General features: G+C 47.2%; 1 protein-coding gene across 3 annotated transcripts in view; it reads left to right on the top strand.

Annotated features, from left to right (window-relative positions):
- LOC129705655 (F-actin-monooxygenase MICAL2-like) overlaps nt 1-20957 on the top strand; it is a 131059-nt gene that overhangs the window by 65147 nt on the left and 44955 nt on the right. For 2 of the 3 annotated variants that reach the window (XM_055649332.1, XM_055649333.1), the window contains 3 exons: nt 915-1101; nt 3584-3678; nt 5019-5112. In XM_055649332.1, coding sequence (XP_055505307.1) covers nt 915-1101; nt 3584-3678; nt 5019-5112 — 376 coding nt within the window. Of the gene's footprint in view, nt 1-914; nt 1102-3583; nt 3679-5018; nt 5113-7992; nt 8254-20957 lie in introns of those variants that run through there. The other variant, XM_055649334.1, reaches the window with a different exon arrangement.

The raw sequence follows: 20957 nt of genomic DNA, 5'->3' as shown, positions 1-20957 counted from the left end.
TTCTTGACCTGACCATGAAGGGCCATTGTGTGTAGGAAGGAACTGCAGAAACTGGTTTAAACTGAAGATAGACACAAAATGCTGGAGTAACTCAGCGGGACTGGCAGCATCTCTGGAGAGAAGGAATGGGTGACATTTCGGGTGAAGAAGGGTCTCAACCCGAAACGTCACCCATTCCTCCTCTCCAAAGATGCTGCCTGTCCCGCTGGGTTACTTCAGCATTTTGTGTCATGAAGGCCCGTTGTCCTGGCGACGATGCAGGGTCGGCCTGCTTGTATGTTTTCAATGACAACATGAATTAATTTTCACTGAGATGTATGTATTCTTTGGTAATGGTGTAGTGGGAGCTGACTGTGGCCGGGCTCTCCTGGTGACAACTACTGGTGAATGCCGATGTTTGCCGGCCTTTGGGCCTCAGGTTCCCTGACGCAGTGCCGTACATTTGCCACGGAGCCTTGGTGATGGATCAGAGATGAGGCTATGGTTTGGTTATAGGGAAGTGCGAATGGCACATCGATGGAGACGGACACCAAATGCTGGAGTAACTCAGCGGGTGAGGCAGCATCTCTGGAGAGAAGGAATGGGTGTTGTTTTGGGTCAAGTTCCTTCTTCAGACTAAGAGTCAGGGGGGAGATAATGATTTAGAAGGGCAGGGTTTGAAAATGACAGATCTAAGGGGATGAAGGTCAAGGAAAAAGCAGAATAGATCGCTGTTAGTGAGGGGAGGGTGACAACGAGGCATACAAAATAAAATGTAATCAGGAGGACAGTCAAACTGGTCGGAGAACTGGGATGGGGGAGGGATGGAGAGAGAGGGAAAGCAAGTTAGAGAAGTCAATGTTCATACCGCTGGGATGTAAGTGAACATCCACAGAGCACGGATTGTAATTACCAGGCGGGCTTTTCTTCGGCAGGGGTCAATGAAGAAAGACTTCCCCCAGAACCTGGGTGGCAGCGACATCTGCTATTTCTGCAAGAAGCGGGTTTACGTCATGGAGCGACTGAGCGCAGACGGGAAGTTCTTCCACCGCGAGTGTTTCAAGTGTGAGTTCTGTGCGACCACACTGCGGCTTGGTGCCTACGCCTTCAGCGTGGAGGAAGGTAATTATACGGTCATAAGGAATAATAGAATTAGGCCATTCGGCCCATCGAGTGTACTCCGCCATTCAATCATGGCTGATCTATCTCTCCCTCCTGCATTCTCCCCATAATCTGTCACCTGTACAATTCAAGAATCTATCTATCTCTGCCTTAAAAATATCCACTAACGGCCTCCGCAGCCTTCTGTGGCAAACAATTCCACAGATTCACTACCCTCCGACTAAAGAAATTTATCCTCGTCTCCTTCCTAAAAGAACGTCATTTAATTCTGAGGCTATTGCTAGATCTCCCACGAGTGGAAACATCCTCCCCGCATCCACTCTATCCAAGCCTTTCACTATTCTGTATGTTTCAATGCGGTCCCCCCCACTTCCCCCCCCCTCATTCTTCTAAACTCCAGCGAGTAAAAGCCCAGTGCCGACAAACGCTCATCATAGGTTAACCTGCCACTTCTCTGCCCACTCTCCTAACCTGTCCAACTACGTCTGCAGAGTCCCTGCTTTCTCTACACCACCTTTCCTCTCCACCTATTTTCAAATCATCCGCAAATTTTGCTACCAAGCCTTCGTCCAAATAGCCAACGCCTTGGCTGACAAGAAGGTGCTCTGGCCAGGCCTGTCTAAACTGTGTGAGGAGCAGGGGCCAGGCCTGTCTATGTGTGAGGAGCAGGGGCCAGGCCTGTCTAAACTGTGAGGAGGGGCAGTACTGAGGGAGCGCTGCAAGTTTTTTAAATTTGTATTTTTTAACCAAACTATTAACCAAAAATAGATGTATTCAAGTATATACACTACTATTCACAATACTAAATATTTCAGAACACAGTACAAGTAAAACAAATATTCTTAAATAACTATTTCCCCATCCTTATTAGGGATACATTCCTTTCCCGCCATGGCCAGTAGTGCCCGAAATCCCCCAGGGCGCCCGTGGACAGCGCGTAGTCCCTCTCTAGTACCACCCGGGCACGGACGTTACCCAGGAAAAAGGGGCAGGCAGCCGGCTCGGGCAGAGCCCTCTTCCGCCTGGCACTGTGACTGGCGGATGGCCAGCTTGGCCAGGCCTAGGAGCAACCCAACCAGGACATCTTCACCCCTACCCTCTCCCCTAAGCACGGGGCGTCCAAAGATGAGGATGGTGGGTGTCAAGTACAGCCAGAAGGCAAGGAGCAGCCCCTTTGAATATTGCAACAGGGTCCGCAACCGATTATTGTAAATGTCAAGCCCTGTTACGAAATGAAATGCTTGGTACAGAGGGAATGCAAATACACCAATTATTCCATTCCTGGCAGGGCTGTTATGCAGCACAGATGCAGGCCCTTCGGCCCCACATCCCTGCTGACCACGATGACCCATCTAAACCCGTCCATTTGCGCATGTTTGGTTCATATCCCTCCAAACCTCTCCCATCCTTGTACCAGTCCAATTGTGTGTTAAATGTTGTTGCAGTACCTGCCTCAACTACTTCCTCTGGCAGCTCATTCCATATCCCCACCACCCTCTGTGTGGAAAACGTTGTCCCTTAGGTTCATATTCATGAAAGAGGCTCCTCACCATGTCGAGGAGTCACCGAGGCCCTACCCGCACACTGAATGAAATGTTCCTTGGATGGGCACAGAGCAGATGGGTTAGTCAGAGTGTTGCACATCACACAGTCTTCAACACCTTGGCTACCTTAAGTCAAGAGTGTTTTATTGTCACATGTCTCAGATAGAACAATGAAACTCTTACTTGTAGCAGCACAACAGAATATGTAAACATAGTACACTAAGCAATATATTAAATGAGAAAAAAGGTTGTGTGTGTGTGTGTGTGTGTGTGTGTGTGTGTGTGTGTGTGTGTGTGTGTGTGTGTGCGCGTGTGCGCACACACACACACACACACACACACACACACACACACACACACACACACACACACACACACACACACACACACACACACACACACACACACACTAAAAAAAGTGCACAAAGACAAAACCAATGCCCCCACGTCTTAGTTCAGAACCTGTAGGTTGTAGTGTTTAATAGCCTGATGGCTGCCGGGAAGAAGCTGTTCCTGATCCTGGACATTACTGGCTGTCTATTCCCCTCTATCCATGATCTTGTACACCTCGGTAAGGTCAGCCCTCGGGCTCCTGCACTCTAAAGAAAAAAGTTCCAGACTCTCCAACCTGTCCTTATAACTCAAGCCTAACCTTTTTGGTGAACCATAAGTACATGTGATAGGAGGCCATAAGGGTGGCCTTCTGTGTTTTATGCGTATGGTAGGTTCTGTATTGTTCACTCAATGGTTCATAAGGTCATAAGTGATAGGAGAAGAATTAGGCCATTCGGTCCATCAAGTTTACCCCGCAATTCAATCATGGCTGATCTCTCTCTCCCTCCTAACCCCATTCTCCTGTCTTCTCCCCATAACCCCTGACACCCGTACTAATCTCTTCTGAATGTAATAGTCTGATCCCTTCTTCCTTCTTCCTTCAGGGAAGTTCTACTGCAAGCCTCACTTCACGTACTGTAAATTAAATAACAAAGCAAGAAAGCGGAGGAACCTTCTCTCGACACAGACGTACAACAAGGTAGGGCGTTTCTCACCATCTTTTGCCATTGTAACCGGTGCGTGCGGTGCTCCCGGGAACAGCCACCAACACTCTGGACCGGAGCGCTCTTGTTGCAAAGGATCAATGTTACTCCCAGCATTGGTGTGTGCAGAATCCCATAACACATTGACTATCGCTAGCACAACCTAAAATGGGCCAAGTGGCTTTGCCATGTTGTAAGGAAGTATTGAAGTTATGGATGACAGACACCAAGTGCTGGAGCAACACAGCCGGGCTAGGCAGCATCTCTGGAGAAAAACGATGGGTGACGTTACGGGTTAGGACCCTTCTTTGGAAAATATGGACGTGCCCTTCCAAGACCAAAACACTAATAGAACAATTGGTAGCCAATTCTGACGATTCTCAAACCAAAACATCACATATCCATGTTTTTCAGAGATGCTGGCTGACCTGCTGAGTTACGCCAGCACTCTGTGTCTTAGTTTAGTTTAGAGATGCAACTTTGAAATAGGTCACACGGGTGCTGTTTGTACATAGTTTGTACATTCTCCTTGTGACCGCGTGGGTTTTCTCTGGGTGCTCTGGTTTCCTCCCACACTTCAAAGACGTACAAGTTGGGAGTAACTCAGCCGGTCAGGCAGCATCTCTGGAGAAAAGAAATAGGTGACGTGTCAGGCTGAGATCCTTCTTTAGACAGGCTTCGGAGAAAATAGCAAATTGTTCCTAGTGGATAGGATGGTACTGATGCATGCGGTGATCGCTGGTTGGCATGGACTTAGTTTAGTTTAGTCTTTTAGTTTTTATTTTATTGCCATTTGCTTCGAGGTACAGTGAAAAGCTTTTGTTGTGTGCTAACCTGTCACCAGAAAGACAATACTTGGTTAAAATTGAGCCATTCACAGTGCACAGATACATGACGGAATAACGTTTAGTGCAAGATAAAGTCCGATCATAGTTGAAGGGGTAGGTTGGAGCGCGCTCTCGTTGTGGAAGGATGGTTCAGTTGCCTGAAGGGTCTGAAGAAGGGTCTGGAACCGAAACATCACCTATTCCTTTTCGCCAGAGATGCTGCCTGACCCGCTGAGTTACCCCAACCTGCAAACTTGTACACTCTTCGGAGTATGGGAAGAACCCAGAGCACCAGGAGAAAACCCACGCGGTCACAAGGTGAATGCACAAGCTGAGCACAGACAGCACCCGTAGGACCTATTTCAACCTCCTATCTGTATCTCTAAACTGACTGAGTTACTCCAACTTTTTGTGTCTGCCTACGGGTCTATTTCCACGTGTATCTCTAAAACGGCAACAACACACCGAGTTACTAATGGCCCCGCTTTGCTCTCCCTCTCCCCCCACAGGGTGAAGCGGGATCGACGACTTCATCCGACGGCGAGGCGGTGACCAGCAGCGAGTGCGCCCAGGCTGCCGGCGCCGCAGCCGAGGCGTCCCCAGGTACCGTGCCTCCCTGGCCGCGGAGAGTGCTCCGCTGGCCTGTGCGGGTGTCCAGGCTGTTGCTCGCTGCTCCAGGGCAACTGTCTAGCTGGATGCATGGTGTTCTGTATGCCGCCGGCTCTCACTTCCACAACAACGCCTATGACTACGCCTACCTGTACGAGCTGCTGAGTCTGACTGTCCCCCTGCTCTTGGTGCAGTTTGAGGTCCTGCTACACATGTGCCAGGAAGGAGGTTCATCTCTGTCACATCTCAGTGAATGGCTCCACAGTATCATAGGCCTCAAAACGCATTGAAAACCCCCTGCACTTAGTGGCAGGCAACATACAGGGTGGTGGCAATCAAGCTATTTATTATTATTTTTTATTAAACTTCGAGCTAATAACTACTTCCGGGTGCGGACTATTGATAACCAGTCTATCAGGTACACTGAAGGGTTTATGCAATATAGGTTTACAAACAGGCCGCTAATGTTTGGGCTAACGTTACCAAAAGAACAACTCTTCGGGGGGTTTTTTTTTTTTACACAAATTAAAAATTTATATTGTTCTGCTTTAAACTGTTTACATTTTTATACAGGGATTTGTTTTAAGAAAGACAAAGCAGGAAAATATTTGTTTTTTTGGATCCATGACATGAGATGTAGATTTAAAACACGCTGCATTTTGCTTCCTTGAAACCAATGGTAGGTCGATTGTTGAACAATTAAGTTAGGATGACGTGATCAGATCGGAGCTTCTTGCCCAGTGTGTTTCCCATCCACTCACAAGTGAAGTGCAGAAACAAAGAACTGCAGATGTTGGTTTACACCGACGATAGACACAAAGCATTGGAGTTGTTCAGCGGGTCGGGCAGCATCTCTGGAGGAAGATTCCCCCCCCCTCCCCCCTACCTCCCCTCGACTTTCTGTCTGATGAAGGACCCCGACCCGAAACATTACCCATCCTTATTCTCCAGAGCTGATTCCTGACCCACCGGATTATTCCAGCACTTTGTGCCTATCACTTCAAAGGCTTTTTTTCCCTCCAGAGATGCTACCTGACCCGTGGAGTTACTCCAGCACTCTGTGTCTATCTTAAGTTAGGATAAAGTTCAGTCTCCAGTGGCTCGTTGTGGAGTGAGTTATGGGCCAAAGCAGCCGGCACTACACTGAAAGCACCTGATGCTGTTCAGGGTGCTCCACTGAGTATTGACACTGCAGCTTTCCCCCTCCCCATCCTCACCCTCACCTTCTCCCCTGCCCACAGGCACAGACAGTCAGGCCTGAGCCTCGGCAGTCCCAGGCCACAGTCAGTGAGTTTTAGGCTGAGTTTTAGCTCTGTGAGTAGGGAACTCCACAACGTCGCCCAGCAGCCAGACTGTGGCCAACAATTTTAACATGAATGCATTGCTTTGTACGAAGCGAGCGTTCTGATGCCCCCCCCCCACCCCTCTCCGCACGCCAGACGCCAGGGATGTGTTTTTTTTTAACTGACCGTGGCCTTGAGGTCAGTGCGATTGTTTTAACCCTTGTTTGCAAAGTCTACTGAGAGAAAACTTGATCAGTATTTTCATTTGTGCCGGTGTTTTGTGCGTCAACCTGTCTGGGCCGAACTCAAAACTGCCATGAACTTGATCCCGCTGAGGTGCGGGGCCAAGAGTAGCATCGATGGGGGGGGGGGGGGAGCAGGCGGGCTTTGACCCCCTCTGTTAGGACCAGAACGCATTTCGATTTGGGCAAAAAAACCATATCAGGAGCCTTGCAGTGAATGGGGCTGGTGTAGTCATGTTGATAATCTGTAAACCATAAGCCAGAGTTCTGTTCTCCATGTCCTGTGTTTATGTGACCGTGCATTTAGTTGGTGGTCTCTCACTCTCTCCCCCCCCCCTCACTTTCACCCGCCGCCTGCTATCTGCTTCGTCTCCTTCTGCAATGAGCTGCCTTCCTTTGGCCGTGCCTTGGTCAATGCCAGTAACACCGCATGCCAAGCCTCGCGTTGAAAATGCGCCCATTCTCACTGTTCCCTAAACCCGTTGTGGCCCCAAACCCACAAATAACAAATAATAAACTTCCTTCCCCCCTCCGAACTCCGAGAGCAGAGAAAAGAACAATAGCTTTGAAAACGACTCCTTTTCCAATAAACTGCCCTCTCACAGTTTAATTAGCGGCGAACTATCCAGTTACATCACCTGCTAATGAAGTTAAACCCTTATCTTTCCAATATTCTTCCGATATTTTAATTCTTTGAAGCATGCTATTATTCTTCCTGTGATGAGTCGTGAAACTAATATTAGCATGATGCAAGATTCTTTTATTTCTTTACCTTAAATTTACTAAAACTGAAGTAACTTTATTTTGTAAAAAAAAAAAGTGATGCTAAATATATACATTGGATTTGACAAAGTGAATTTGTAAACAAAATTTAAAATGTTTCCCCCCCCTCCATGTTACTCATTGTTTCTGGACCCCTCTTTGAATCCCCACTGTGGGATGGTCAGCCATGGGATTTATTTTGTACCCCGCAACTCCCGACTAGGGGGAGGGGGAGCAAGGGGCACTGAGGAGACACGAGCGAGGGCCTCATCTGTTTCCCCCAAATTTGTTTTCCCTCCCGACTTAACAAAGAGGTATTTCCCGTGTAAATCCATCTTTGAGTAACATTTCTGGCCCAACTATGTCTGTGTGTGAAAAGAAACCTTGTTGTTTTAGTGGATTTAATAAGGAAGGCTGTGTGCTAACAGATTGAAAAGGCTTGCATCATCCGATGGCCCATTAACCAAGCAAATCGACCCAGAACTGCATGATCTGCAAGTGCACTTTGTGATTTATAAGTCAAACCTGCTCCCACTCTCAGTCTGCACACTCTATACTCTCTCTCTCTCCTCTATCTTCTATTACAGAGTCCACATATCTTTAAAGGATGAGAATCAAAGGATATTTTAATCCCAACCCATCTGAAAAAAAAAAGGTTTTTAACAGACGGGTTCCTATTTCATAGCAGAATACAATTAAGAAAAAATGTTTATGCTACCTTTTTTTCCAGAAATGTGTATTTTTCTCACAATCAGTGCTGTACTGTGCACGCCATGGTCAATGTTATTATTTATGAAACCCAAAAGCTGTAAGCAAATGTTAAATTAAAATAGATGCTTTGTAAAGTACCTCCTGTTTCCTCTTTCTTTCTTTCCTGAAGGTGTTCCCCTGTGAATTCCCCTCCAAAAGCCACAAGTGAGCTCTCGATTGTAAACCCAATACTCTACTGGAAACTAGTGAGGGGTTTCCTCGCTGTTCAAAAAATGTAATGGATCAGGGGAATCTTGCCCATGATTCAGTTGTGACTTGATAATTGTTTAAATGTCAAACGATGTTCGCAGCTAAACTTAGCGATCGTACAGGGAGACACAAGGAACTACAAATGCTAGAATAGCAAGCAAAACACGAAGGGCAGGAGGAATTCAGCAGGTCAGGCAGCACCTGAGGACCTTCTGAATCTTCTCATACCTCTACTTTCCCTCCTGTCAGCAGAAAGACAATACATGATTACAATAGAGCCGACCACAGATATAGCCACAGGTACACATACATGATAAAGGGAATTAAAGGAAATAGCTTTTAGTGCAAGATAAAGTCCAGTAAAGTCCAATTAAAAATAGTCCTAATGTCTCCAATGAGGTAGACAGTAGCTCAGGACTGCTCTCTAGTTGTTGATAGAATGGTTCAGTGGCCTGATAACTGGTGGGAAGAAACTGTCCCTGAATCTGGATGTGCCAAGTTCTGCCTGACCTACTGAGTTCCTCCAGCAGTTTGTGTTTCGCTATCAAACAAGGAAGCGAGTTGGAATTCTCAGTGGTACATGGAGACCAGTGTGCTGAGATTCATCCTGAATTACAAATCCCCATCCAGTAGCATTGACCTGCGGTAGCTGACCCAGGCTAATCAGGAAGTATCTCACAAACCCACCACCTCTCCCACAGCCATCAAGCACATCGGAGCACCAGGTATTCCTCTGAGTGAGACTTGGAAACTTGGGGCAGTCACGGTGGCGCAGCGGTAGAGCTGCTGCCTTACAGCGAATGCAGCGCCGGAGACCCGGGTTCGATCCCGACCAAGGGTGCTGTCTGTACGGAGTTTGTACGTTTTCCCTGTGACCTGCGTGGCTTTTTTCCGAGATCTTCGGTTTCCTCCCAAGCTCCAAAGACGTACAGGTTTGTAGGTATATTGGCTTGGTAAATGTAAAAATTGTCCCTAGTGGGTGTAGAATAGTGTTAATGTGCAGGGATCACTGGTCGGCGCGGACCTGGTGGGCCGAAGGGCCTGTTTCCGCGCAGTATCTCTGAACTGAAAACTAAACTAAAAAATATCGACGGCCATTCATCATAACTTGGTCTTCATTCATCAAAATCCTGGTGGTCCTTCCCTCAACAACACTGTGCCTGTGGTGACAGAACAGGTGAATGAGCATTTAAAGTAGTGCGACAAATGTAGTGGACAGGTAGACGATACCAGCAACACAACCCATTCATCACCCTTATATCCTGTCATCAGCAGAGCTCCCCAGTAAAGATCACAGCTTCGTGTCCAGTTTGTTTCCTATCCAGTCACAACTGCAACGTGGAAACATACAACTGCTGATGCTGGTTTATACCAAAGATAGACACAAAGTGCAGGAGTACCTCATCAGGTCAGGCAGCATCTCTGGAGAAAAAGGATAGGTAACGTTTTGGATCGGGATCCTTCTTTAATCCTTCTGAATAAACAAGGGTCCTGACCCGAAAGGTCATCTTTCCTTTTTCTCCAGAGATACTGCCTGACCCGCTGAGTTGCTCCAGCATTTTGTGGCTATCTTCAGTCACAACTGAATCTCAGCTCTCTTCCCCTCGATTGTAATTGGCCATGCTCACTCGTGTCTTCTAACAACAGTGACCCGTGGACCTGTTGTTATTAACCTTGCATCTTCCCTCCTGTTCCAGGTGACCTCAGTGCTGGGATCTCGGTCTGCACACTACACCCCGTCAGCCTCTGGTGAACAACTTTCCTGGTTCCGACCTCTCAACCTCTTGCTTCTCAAGGGGACTTCTCTTCCCGAACCTTTGCATCTTGTGTTGGCGGGCTCGGGGAGCTTTCTGCAAAGCAGATTCAGTGTTCTGTAGCTTTGTCCCTGCTCTACCCTGGGGGGGGGCAAGAGTAGAGGGTACCTGCCCTGTGAAAGGCACCCCAGCCACTACTATGCCCTGCCCCTGAAACGTGGTGTATTTTCCCCATTCCCCTCTGAAGGTTGTTGTTGGACCCATGCCATCAACCTGCCAAGCAGTGTTCCAGATTGCAACAAGATAATCTTCCAAAAATCAAAAGCAAAATGTAGATAATGGATTAGAATGTAAGCAAATATGGCACAGGAAGAGGATCTTTGTCCCACAAGCTGTGCCGAACATGATGCCGTTAATCTCTTAGACAGACATCACCCGTAGTCAGGATCGAACCTGGGTCTCTGGCATTGCAAGGAAGCAACTCTACCGCTGTGCTGCCTTAAACTAGTCCCATTTGCCTGGTTTTGGCCCATATCCCTCTGAACCTTTCCTATCCATGTACCTGCCCAACTATCTTTTTAACATAATTTTATGTTGGTGTTTTTGACCACAACCCTGGCATCTAACCTGTCCCCTGCTCCTTGGCTGGGACCAGTCTCGAGAGTCGAGGAAGCCAGCAGTCTGATACTTACTTCCCTCCTCTTCCATGATAATCTGTGGGAATATTTTCCCTGTCGACAATATTGACAATTCAGGAACGCCCAGACCATCCAAAGTCAACACAGATAACTGAGCATCTTTGATACACTTTGAGCACCTAGGGTATACAGAGTGTGTAGGAACGAACTTCAGAAGCTGGTTTATACTGAAGATAGACACAAAGTGCTGGAGTAACTCAGCAGGTCAGGCATCATCTCTGGAGAAAAGGAATAGGCGATGTTTTGGGTTGGAACCCTTGAAGGGTTCCATTTCTCCAGAGATGTTGCCTGACCCGCTGAGTTACTCCAGCACTATGTGACTATCTAGGATATACAGAGGCCAATTTGTATATAGCAAAATCCATCAGAATAATGCAATTGTGGCCAGGTAGTCTGAGGTTGAGTGAGGTGCAACCATTATCCAGGAGACTGTGGAAAACCCTCTGCGATTGTGGCCATCAGATCTTCTCCATTCAGCCAGAGAGATGCCATTCCCAACAGCGAGGCGCCCCTCTGGATTGGAGAGGCCACTGTACATGTGTTCCTGCCCCTGATCCAGTAGGACGTGTTTTGGGGGTGTCTGTAGAATGTCTGGACAGGATGGATACAGGGATGGGTCTCTCCTCCACTGGCTGAGCAGTTTAGGTTTGAGTTTGAAGGTAGACACAGAATGCTGGAGTAACTCAGCGGGTCGATTGGCATCTCTGGAGGGAAGGCATGGGTGACGTTTTGGGTCGAGAAAGGTCACCCATTCCTTCTCTCCTGAGATGCTGCTTGACCCGCTGAGTTACTCCAACATTTTGAGTCTACCTTCGATTTTAGCAGCATCTGCAGTTCTTTCTTACTAGGTTTGAGTTTGAGTTTAGTTTATTGTCAAGAGTACCGAGGAACAGTGAAAAGCTTTTGTTGTGCGCTAACCAGTCAGCGGAAAGACAATGCATGATTACAATCGAGCCATCCACGATGTACAGATACATGATAATGGGAATAACGTGAATAACATTTAGTGCGAGTTAAAGCTAGTAAAGTCTGATCAAGGATAATCCGAGGGTCTCCAATGAGGTCGATAGTAGTTCAGGACTACCCTCTAGTTGTTGGTAGGATAGTTCAGTTGCCTGATAACAGCTGGGAAGAAACCGTCCCTGAATCTGGAGGTGTGCGTTTTCACACGTGTACCTCTTGCCTGATGGGAGAGGGGAGAAGAGTGAGTGACTGTGGTGTGATTTGCCCTTGATGATGCTGCTGGCCTTGCCGGAGGCAGCGTGAGGTATAAATGGAGTCAATAGAAGGGAGGTTGGTTTGCGTGATGGTCTGGACAATGTCCAAAATCCTCTGCAATTTTTTTTTTGCGGTCTTGGATGGAGCTGTTCCCAAACCATGCTGCGATGCGTCCCGATAATAGGCTTTCTACGGCGCATCTGTAGAAGTTGGTGAGAGTTGTTGGGGACACGCCAAACTTCCTTAGCCTTCTGAGAAAGTCGAGGTGTTGGTGTAGTATCTTGGCCACTGCTTCAAAATAGGTGGTCCAGGAAACGTTGTTGGTGAGATTTACTCCGAGATAACAGCCTCAGAATATGGAGACGTCCTTTCAGAACTGCAGTAAGGGGAAGCTTCATCACTTGCAGGAGAACCACGGAGATATTGTCAAGAATTTAGAGCGTTTAATTGTCATATATACCAGGAATGGAATGATGAAATTCTTACTTGTTGCAGCTTTACAGGCCTGTAAATGTAAATGCAATTACGCAGAAATAAAAAGTAACAATCAATAATACAATAAATTAATAACTATAATACCAGGGAACTATGATAGTGCAAAGCTAAAGTCCATCGTGCAACCATAGACATGGTCAATAGAAAATCATAATGACTGAGATTAGTGTTGAGTGGCGTTCAAGAGTCTGTTGGTTGTTGGGAAGAAGCTGTTCTTGGATCTGATGGTAAAGGGTCTTTGAGTCATGGTATGGGTCTTTGGGGTAGTGCCTCCTATACACAGATCCCTCGATGATGACAAGGTCAGTAGAGTCATAGAGTCACTCAGAACAGAAACAGGCCCTTCAGCCCAACATACCCATGCAGGCTAAGATGCCCCATCTACGCTAGTCCCAAACTTCCCACGTTTGGCCCATATTCCATCTGTATATCTGTCCAAATGTCATTTAAATGTTGATTTTACCTGCTACATTGACCTCACTAGCAGCTGGTTCCATCTACGCTCTACGCTCTGTGCGGGAAAAGTTGGCTTTGGGTTACTATTACATCTTTCCCTTCTCACCTTTGGTTCTCGATTCACCTACTCTGTGCATTTACCTTATCTATCGCCCAAAGTACCTGACGTTCAAGAAAGGTGGTAATCCTGAGGTGGTCGATCAGCCATCAGCCATGTCCTTGAAGAATGATAGACTAGGCTTGAAGGATTTGCTCCCAAATCTCAGTTTGTTCTATACTCCTGTACTTGATAAGTGAATGCAGTATCTACGCTAACACCTGTCTGTGGGATGTGGGTGGAAACTGAAGCACCTGGAGGTTGCCCGTGTGGTCACAGAGAGAATGGACAATGCATGTCCTAAGGCATGAATGTTGTACTGTCCATATGCTGGCAGTGTCCAGTTTTTTATTTATTCATTTTTTGGGATGTGTAGATCTATACAAGTAATTACCAACCATCCCTAGACAACCCTGAACAGGGGAGTCAAAGGGAAGTGTAGAGCTGTACAGCACGGAAACAGGCTGTTTGGCCCACCTTGTCCATGCAATCCCATCTGACTAACTGGGTTAGTTCCATTTGCCCCATATCATTCTAAACCCTTCCTATCGATATATATATATATGTGTAGCCCTTAAAAAGACATTTTAAAAGACATTTGGGCATATATGTATATATATATGCCCAAATGTCTTTTAAAATGTCTTTTAATATATATATATATGCCCAAATGTCTTTTAAAATGTCTTTTTAAGGGCTACACATTGGTGCATCGGTAGTGTTGCAGTCTCACAGCGCCAGAGACCTGGGTTCGATCCTGACTCTGGGTGCTGTGTGTATGGAGTTCGTACATTCTCCCTATGATTGCGTGGGTTTTCCCCACAGGTGTTTCGGTTTCCTCCTACACTCCAAAGACGTAGAGGTTGGTAGGTTAATTGGCTTGGTAAAATTGTAAATTGTCCCCTGTGTGTAGGATAGTGTGCGTGGATCGCTGATCGGCGCGGCCATGCTGTTCCTGTGTCGTATCTCTAAACTAAACTAAATGAAACACAGAGCCAGATTGGGGCTTGGATGTCAGGGTCCCTTCTCCGAAACTCCTTCAGTGAGCCAGGTGGGTGTTTATGACGGCCTGGTTTTCCTGGTTATCGTTAGGAGCAGCAGCTTTATTGACTGACATCAAAATTCCAGACACGCCAAGGTGGGATTTGAACTCGAGTCAGTCCAACCCTCTGCATTCCCATGCAATAAGTTAACCACAGCACAGATCATCCAGGGGCCTGGTCCATTGATCATGAGACGCGAGTTCAAATCTCACCACAGTAACTGGGGAATTTTAATTCAGTTCAGTGATGTAAAGTGCATGAACTCACTGGCCCTGACCCTCCAATCGGAGAGTGTGAGTTCTTGCACTAAAGACATTTATTTGCAAACTATTTGGAACCCTCTACAAAAGATGCAGCAAGCCAGAGAGGAGTTAGTCACACCACACATTCCTTAAAGGCCTGACAAGCCTCAAGTATCTGTATCCACCAGGTTCAAGAACGGCTTCTTCCTGACAACTCTTGAACACTACACAACACCAGCCTCAGTAATAATGATCTATAGGCAATAGGTGCAGGAGTAGGCCATTTTGGCCCTTCGAACCAGCACCATCATTCAATGTGATCATGGCTGTGGAATGTTAATTCAGTTCAGGGATGTAAAGTGCATGACCCCACTGGCCCATCTCCAATGACTTGTATCTTTGATGCATTACAGACTTTGGTTTAGTACTATTATGGTTACCATAACATTGCTGTTATTAATCAGTTGCATGATTGATCATCAATCATATATTTTTCTGTGTGTCATCGCATTAACAGGCATGTTAAGCTGCAGCATTTCATTGCTGGTACATAGGACAATTCAATACACTTGGCAGCCTTGTGCTCACTAGCGGAAACTTTACAGTTCTCTCTTAACCCTATAGAAAACACAGTCTTAATGCAGTTAAAGTCAGAGATGTACAGCAAAGAAACAGGCTCTTCGGCCCATCATGCTTAGGCCAGCCATCATGCCTATCAACCCATGCCTGCATTAACTTCATGGCCCTTTCTGCTCTGCTCTGCTCCTTGAGGGAAGCACAGTGGGGCAGCGGTAGAGTTGCTGCCCTATAGAGACCCAGCTTCCATCCTGACAGGTGCTGTCTGTCTGGTGTTTGTACGTTCTCCCTGTGACTGGATGTTCCGGTTTCCTCCCACACTGCAAAGACGTAGATGTTTGTAGGTTAATTAGTAAAAATTGTAAATTGTCCCTAGTGTGTAGCATAGTGTTAGTGTACGGGGGTCGCTGGTCGGTGTGGACTCGATGGGCCGAAGGTCCTGTTTCCACGCTGTATCTCTAAAGCCTACAGTACCTGCACAGTTGCCTCTTAAACGTTCTCGACCCAAAACGTCACCCATTCCTTGTCTCCAGAGATGCTGCCTGACCCTCTGAGTTACTCCAGCATATGGGTCATATACCCACCTGTGTGAAATAGTTGCCCCCTCGTGTTCGTATTAAATCTTTCCCCTCTCACCCTAAAACTATGTCCTCCAGTTCATGATTCCTCTACTCTAGGGATAAAAGACAGTGCAGTGTATTCACCCCTATCCATTCCCATGGCTGGGTTTTTTAATTGTGTTATAAATATTGACCAGGTGGTCAAGAAGAATTCCTCCGTGATTCTCGAGTCAGGAGAAGCTGTCATTCTCCCAGGAGCAGAGGCAAGGTGTGTGGGAAGGAACTGCAGATGCTGGTATAAACTGAAGTTAGACACAAAATGCTGGAGTAACTCAGAGGGTCAGGCAGCTTATCTGAAGAAAATGAAAAGGTGACGTTTTGGGTCGAGACCTTTCTTCAGACTGAGAGTCATGGAAGAGGGAAACTAGAGGTATGAAAATGTTCCCCTCTCCCCTGACTCTCAGTCTGAAGAAGGGTCTCGACCCGACACGTCACCTAATCCATATCTCCAGAGATGCTGCCTGACCCGCTGAGTTACTCCAACGTTTTGTGTCTATCTTAGGAGAGACAAGGCCTTGGTTTACAATGAGCTACAGCAGAGCAGCCCCTGATATAGAGCAGCACCCCTCAACGCGGCACTCACGTGTCCACCAAAACCAGCAGCATTTTCAGATCAACGAGAAGGAAATACACTTGTCCATGACTGCACTGCAAAGAATGTGAGGACATCTATTTTTTAATTTAAGCAAACAAATCGGTGAATGTATGGAATCTCAACTATGTAAAATAAATGTCAATGCAAGAGATGTGGACAGCAAGAAAGAGGAAGGAAGTGAGAGATATTGTGTGAGAGAGACAGAGAAAAAGAAGGGGGTGGGGAAATAATGAGACAATAAGGGACAGGGTGTGTGAGAGGGTCAGGGAGGCAGAGCGAGAGAGAGAAAGAAAGAAAGATAGAATTAGAGAGGGGGAGAGAGAGAGAGAGAGTGTGTTTCAGAGGGTCAGAGAGAGAAAGAGAGAGGGAATGAGAGAGATAGAGAGGGAGTATGTGTATGAAAGAGAGGGAGAGAATGACAGAGACAGATTACGTGTCTGAATGTGTGAGAAACTGAGAGACTGATACAGGTGTGTGAGATCTAGAGAGAGAAAGATTTAGAGAGATGGAGACTAAGTGACTGTGTGTGTGTGTGAGAGAGAGAGAGAGAGAGAGAGAGAGAGAGAGAGAGAGAGAGAGAGATGGATTGAGAGGGAGAAAAAGAGACTGACAGACTGAAACCGAGTAACCACGTGATTGATTGAAAGGGTGTGGGAGTGACTGAGAGAGAAACAGGGTGTGTGTAAAAAAGAAGGGATGTAAGGGGGCAGGGAGTGAGTTTAGTTTATTGTTACATTGAAGAGCTTTTGTTAGTGCTCTAGTCAGCAGAAAGACAATACAAGATCGAGGGAAAGAATGTAAGAGGGAGAAGGGATGAGAGAGGGGGTGGGGAGTGAGTGGGAGATGGAGAATGAGGGCGAGGGTGAGGGAGGGGATGAGGGGGTGGGGAGGGAGTGGGAGATAAAGAAAGGCGGTGGAATGGATGTTTACATTCGCTGATGTTGACTTTGACTCAGAAACATGGACACAACGCACACTGCCCCACTCACCCCTGCCCCATCCACCTTCACTGTAACCACCCCCCTGGGAGCAGTGCAATGGTAAACTTGCTGTGCTCGCTTGAACAAGTTGTTCTGCAAACATTCTGATACAAGCTGGGACCAAAACAACCCATTGTCAGGAACAATTCAGCTTATCGGCTCTAGCTGGTGAACAGCTGCCCAATGGAAAGGGTAACATGGAACAATTTGTAAATCCTGAGGGAGGGAGGTGGCGAGTGTGAATGGGTTCAAGCTGACCGCTCTAGGCTCTCTAACCTAGGAGCCATTAACCAGTCCCCACCCCCCCCCCCCCTCCACCCTCAAACTCCATCACATTGACCCAGCTCCCCCCCCCCCCCCCCTCCCCATCACATTGACCCAGCTCCCCCCCCCCCCCCCCACCTCAAGTACACACCTTTCTTCCCCTCCCCCCCCCGACCACCCTTCTCCCTGCCACTCTCACTCAACTGCAAGGTGGCGTAGCGGGTGAGTTGCTGCCTCACAGCGCCAGAGACCCGGGTTGGACCCCGGCTACGGGTGCTGTCTGTACGGAGTTTGCACGTTTTCCCTGTAACCTGTGTGGGTTTTCTCCGGGCGCTCCGATTTCCTCACCCATGCCAAAGACGTACGGGTTTGTAGGCAAATTCACGTCGGTAAAAATTGTACATTGTCCCCGGAGTGAGTTACGATAGTGCTAGTGTACGGTGTGATCGCTGGCCGGCACCGACTCGGTGGGCCGAAAGGCGTTTCTGCGCTGTGTCTCTAAACTAAACTAATGTTGTAGATGTAGACCAGTTCATCACACGGACCGCACTGCCCCACCATTGACTCTATCTACACTACACTGCCAGAGAAGCAGCCAACATAATCAAGGACCACTCATAACCCGGCCATTTCTTCTTCTCCTCAATCCTGTCGGGCAAATGATGCGAAAGCTTGACATGAGAGGGGGACGACTAGAGGACATAGCTTGAAGGCGACAGGGGCAAAGTTGCAAGGAGCTGTGTGGGGCAAGATTTTTACATGGAGAGTAAGTTCCTTGAATGCGCTGCCAGGGTTGGTGGTGGAGGCAGATATGATAGTGATGTTTAACAGGTGTTTAGATAGGCGGGGAATGGAGGGGGTATTGATCACACATGTGGACGAGATTAGTTTGTCTTGTGTCATGTTCAGCATGGACATTGTGGGCTGAAGGGCACATACCTACCCTGTGCTTTGCTATGCTCTTTCTTTTAATACCATACATGAGTACACTCAAGTCATACACAATACAACAGGTAGTGTAAAGAGAAAAGTACTAAGGTGCAGAATAAAGTGTTGCAGCGCTATCGTTTTTACAGCTACAGAAAAAGTGCGATGTCTGTATGAGGTAGGTTGGAAGATCGGATTTCACTCTAGCTTGTGGATGTAGAAAATCATGAGTGGAATAGATTGGGTAAACGCACAGAGTAGATGAATCTAGAAGCTGAGGACATAGTTTAAGGTGAAAGGGGAGGTGGGGGGGAAAGATTTAATACGAACCTGAGGGGTACGTTTTTTATTATTATTTTTTATTATTAATAACTTTATTTTTGGTTTTCAAGTTATAAACACAAATTTACACAGAACACCAACAAACAGTACAGAACATTACAAAACTTTTTTACACAGAGGGTGGTGGGTATAATGAGCTGCTGGAGGAGGTAGTTGAGGCAGGGACTATCGCAACACTTAAGAAGCAGTTAGATAGATACATCATGGATAGGACAGGTTTGGAGGGATATGGGCAAATGCAGGTAGGTGGGACTAGTGTAGATGGGACATGTTGGTTGGTGTGGGCAGGTTGGACTGAAGGTCCTGTTTCCACGCTGTATGACTCAGTTGTCTGATAACAGAGGGGAAGAAGTCTTTCCTGAGTTTGTTGGCACGAACGTTCAAGCGTTTGTGCTTCTGTGTTTCTTACGGTGCATTAATGACCTCAATTATTAGTGGCTGTTGAAACACTTGGGACCTTGGAGGTCAGAGGTCACGGCAAGTGCTAGGGACTACAACCCTTGTTAAAGAGTCAATAGACAATAGGTGCAGGAGTAGGCCATTCAGCCCTTCTAGCCAGCACTGCGATTCAATGTGAGCATGGCTGATCATCCCCAATCAGTACCCCGTTCCTGCCTTCTCCCCATACCCCCTGACTCCGCTATCTTTAAGAGCCCTATCTAGCTCTCTATTGAAAGCGTCCAGAGAACCCATCTTCACCGCCCTCTGAGGTAGAGAATTCCACAGACTCACCACTCTGTGAGAAATAGTGTTTCCTCGTCTCCGTTCTAAATGGCCTACCCCTTATTGTTAAACTGTGGCCCCTGGTTCTGGACTCCCCCAACATCAGGAACATGTTTCCTGCCTCTAGCGTGTCCAAACCCTTAACAATCTTATATGTTTCAATGAGATCCCCTCTCTTCCTTCTAAACTCCAGAGTGTACAAGCCCAGCCGCTCCATTCTCTCAGCATATGACAGTCCCGCCATCCCGGGAATTAACCTTGTAAACCGATTGTTTTTGCCGCTGAGTGACTCAGCGGAGGAGTTGCTGCCTTGCAGCGTCAGAGACCTGGGTTCCATCCTGTCTACGGGCGCTGTCTACGTTCTACATTCTCCCCGTGACCTGCGTGGGTTTTCTCCAGGATTTCCGGTTTCCTCCCACATTCCAAAGACGTGCAGGTTTGTAGGTTGATTGGCTTTGGTAAAATTGTAAATTGTCCCAAGTGTGTGTAGAATAGTGTTGATGTGCGGGGATTGACGGTCGGCGCAGACTCAGTGGGCTGAAGGGCCTGTTTCCACGCTGTATAACTAAACTAAACTAAAGAATCGCAACACATTGTGCACCCCTCTCCTTTCACTAAGCCGCCCCCACCCCATGTAGACACTTTTCTCCCACCAACTTCCACCAGCCCAGTCACCCTGCTCCTATTCCATCTGCTCTTCTCCATTTCCAAGTTAGACAATAGACAATAGGTGCAGGAGTAGGCCATTTGGCCCTTCGAGCCAGCACCGCCATTCAATGTGATCATGGCTGATCATCCCCAATCAGTACCCCGTTCCTGCCTTCTCCCCATATCCCCTGACTCCGCTATCTTTAAGAGCCCTATTTAACTCTCTCTTGAAAGTATCCAGAGAACCTGCCTCCACCGCCCTCTGAGACAGAGAATTCCACAGACTCACAACTCTCTGTGTGAAAAAGTGTTTCCTTTCGGCTCCGTTATAAATGGCTTACCCCTTATTCTTAAACTGTGGCCCCTGGTTCTGGACTCCCCCAACATCGGGAACATGTTTCCTGCCTCTTGCGTGTCCAAACCCTTTATAATCTTATATATTTCAATAAGATCCCCTCATCCTTCTAATGTCCCCCATTTCCCTCTTATCCTCCCTCTTTCCCCTCTGCCCAGTCTCCTTCTCTCCTTCTCCCTCAGCCTTTACATTTCACTCCTCCTTATCTGAGGCCCTTTTCACTTCAATCCTCTGTCACTTTGAAGTTTGGATGGCTACATGGATATGAATGGTTTCAGTGGGGTATGGGCCTGCTACAGGCAAATAGGGCATTGAGGTTGGAATGGACAAGCTGGGCCAAAGGTAAAGCTTGCGTGCAATGTGACTCCATGTCTCTGAATCTATTCTAGTTTAGTATGTTGTCATGTGTACAGTACAGGGTACAGTGAACAGCTTTTTTTTGTTGCCCGCTATCCAGTCAGCAGAAAGACAACACATGATTACAATCAACCCATCAACAGTGTACAGATACAGGACAAAGGTAACATCGTTTAGTGCTATGATCCCTAGGTTACACACA

The sequence above is a fragment of the Leucoraja erinacea genome, chromosome 18 (genome assembly GCF_028641065.1).
Source record: "Leucoraja erinacea ecotype New England chromosome 18, Leri_hhj_1, whole genome shotgun sequence".
NCBI lineage: Eukaryota > Metazoa > Chordata > Chondrichthyes > Rajiformes > Rajidae > Leucoraja > Leucoraja erinaceus.
This window is presented reverse-complemented; position numbering and strand designations above follow the sequence as displayed.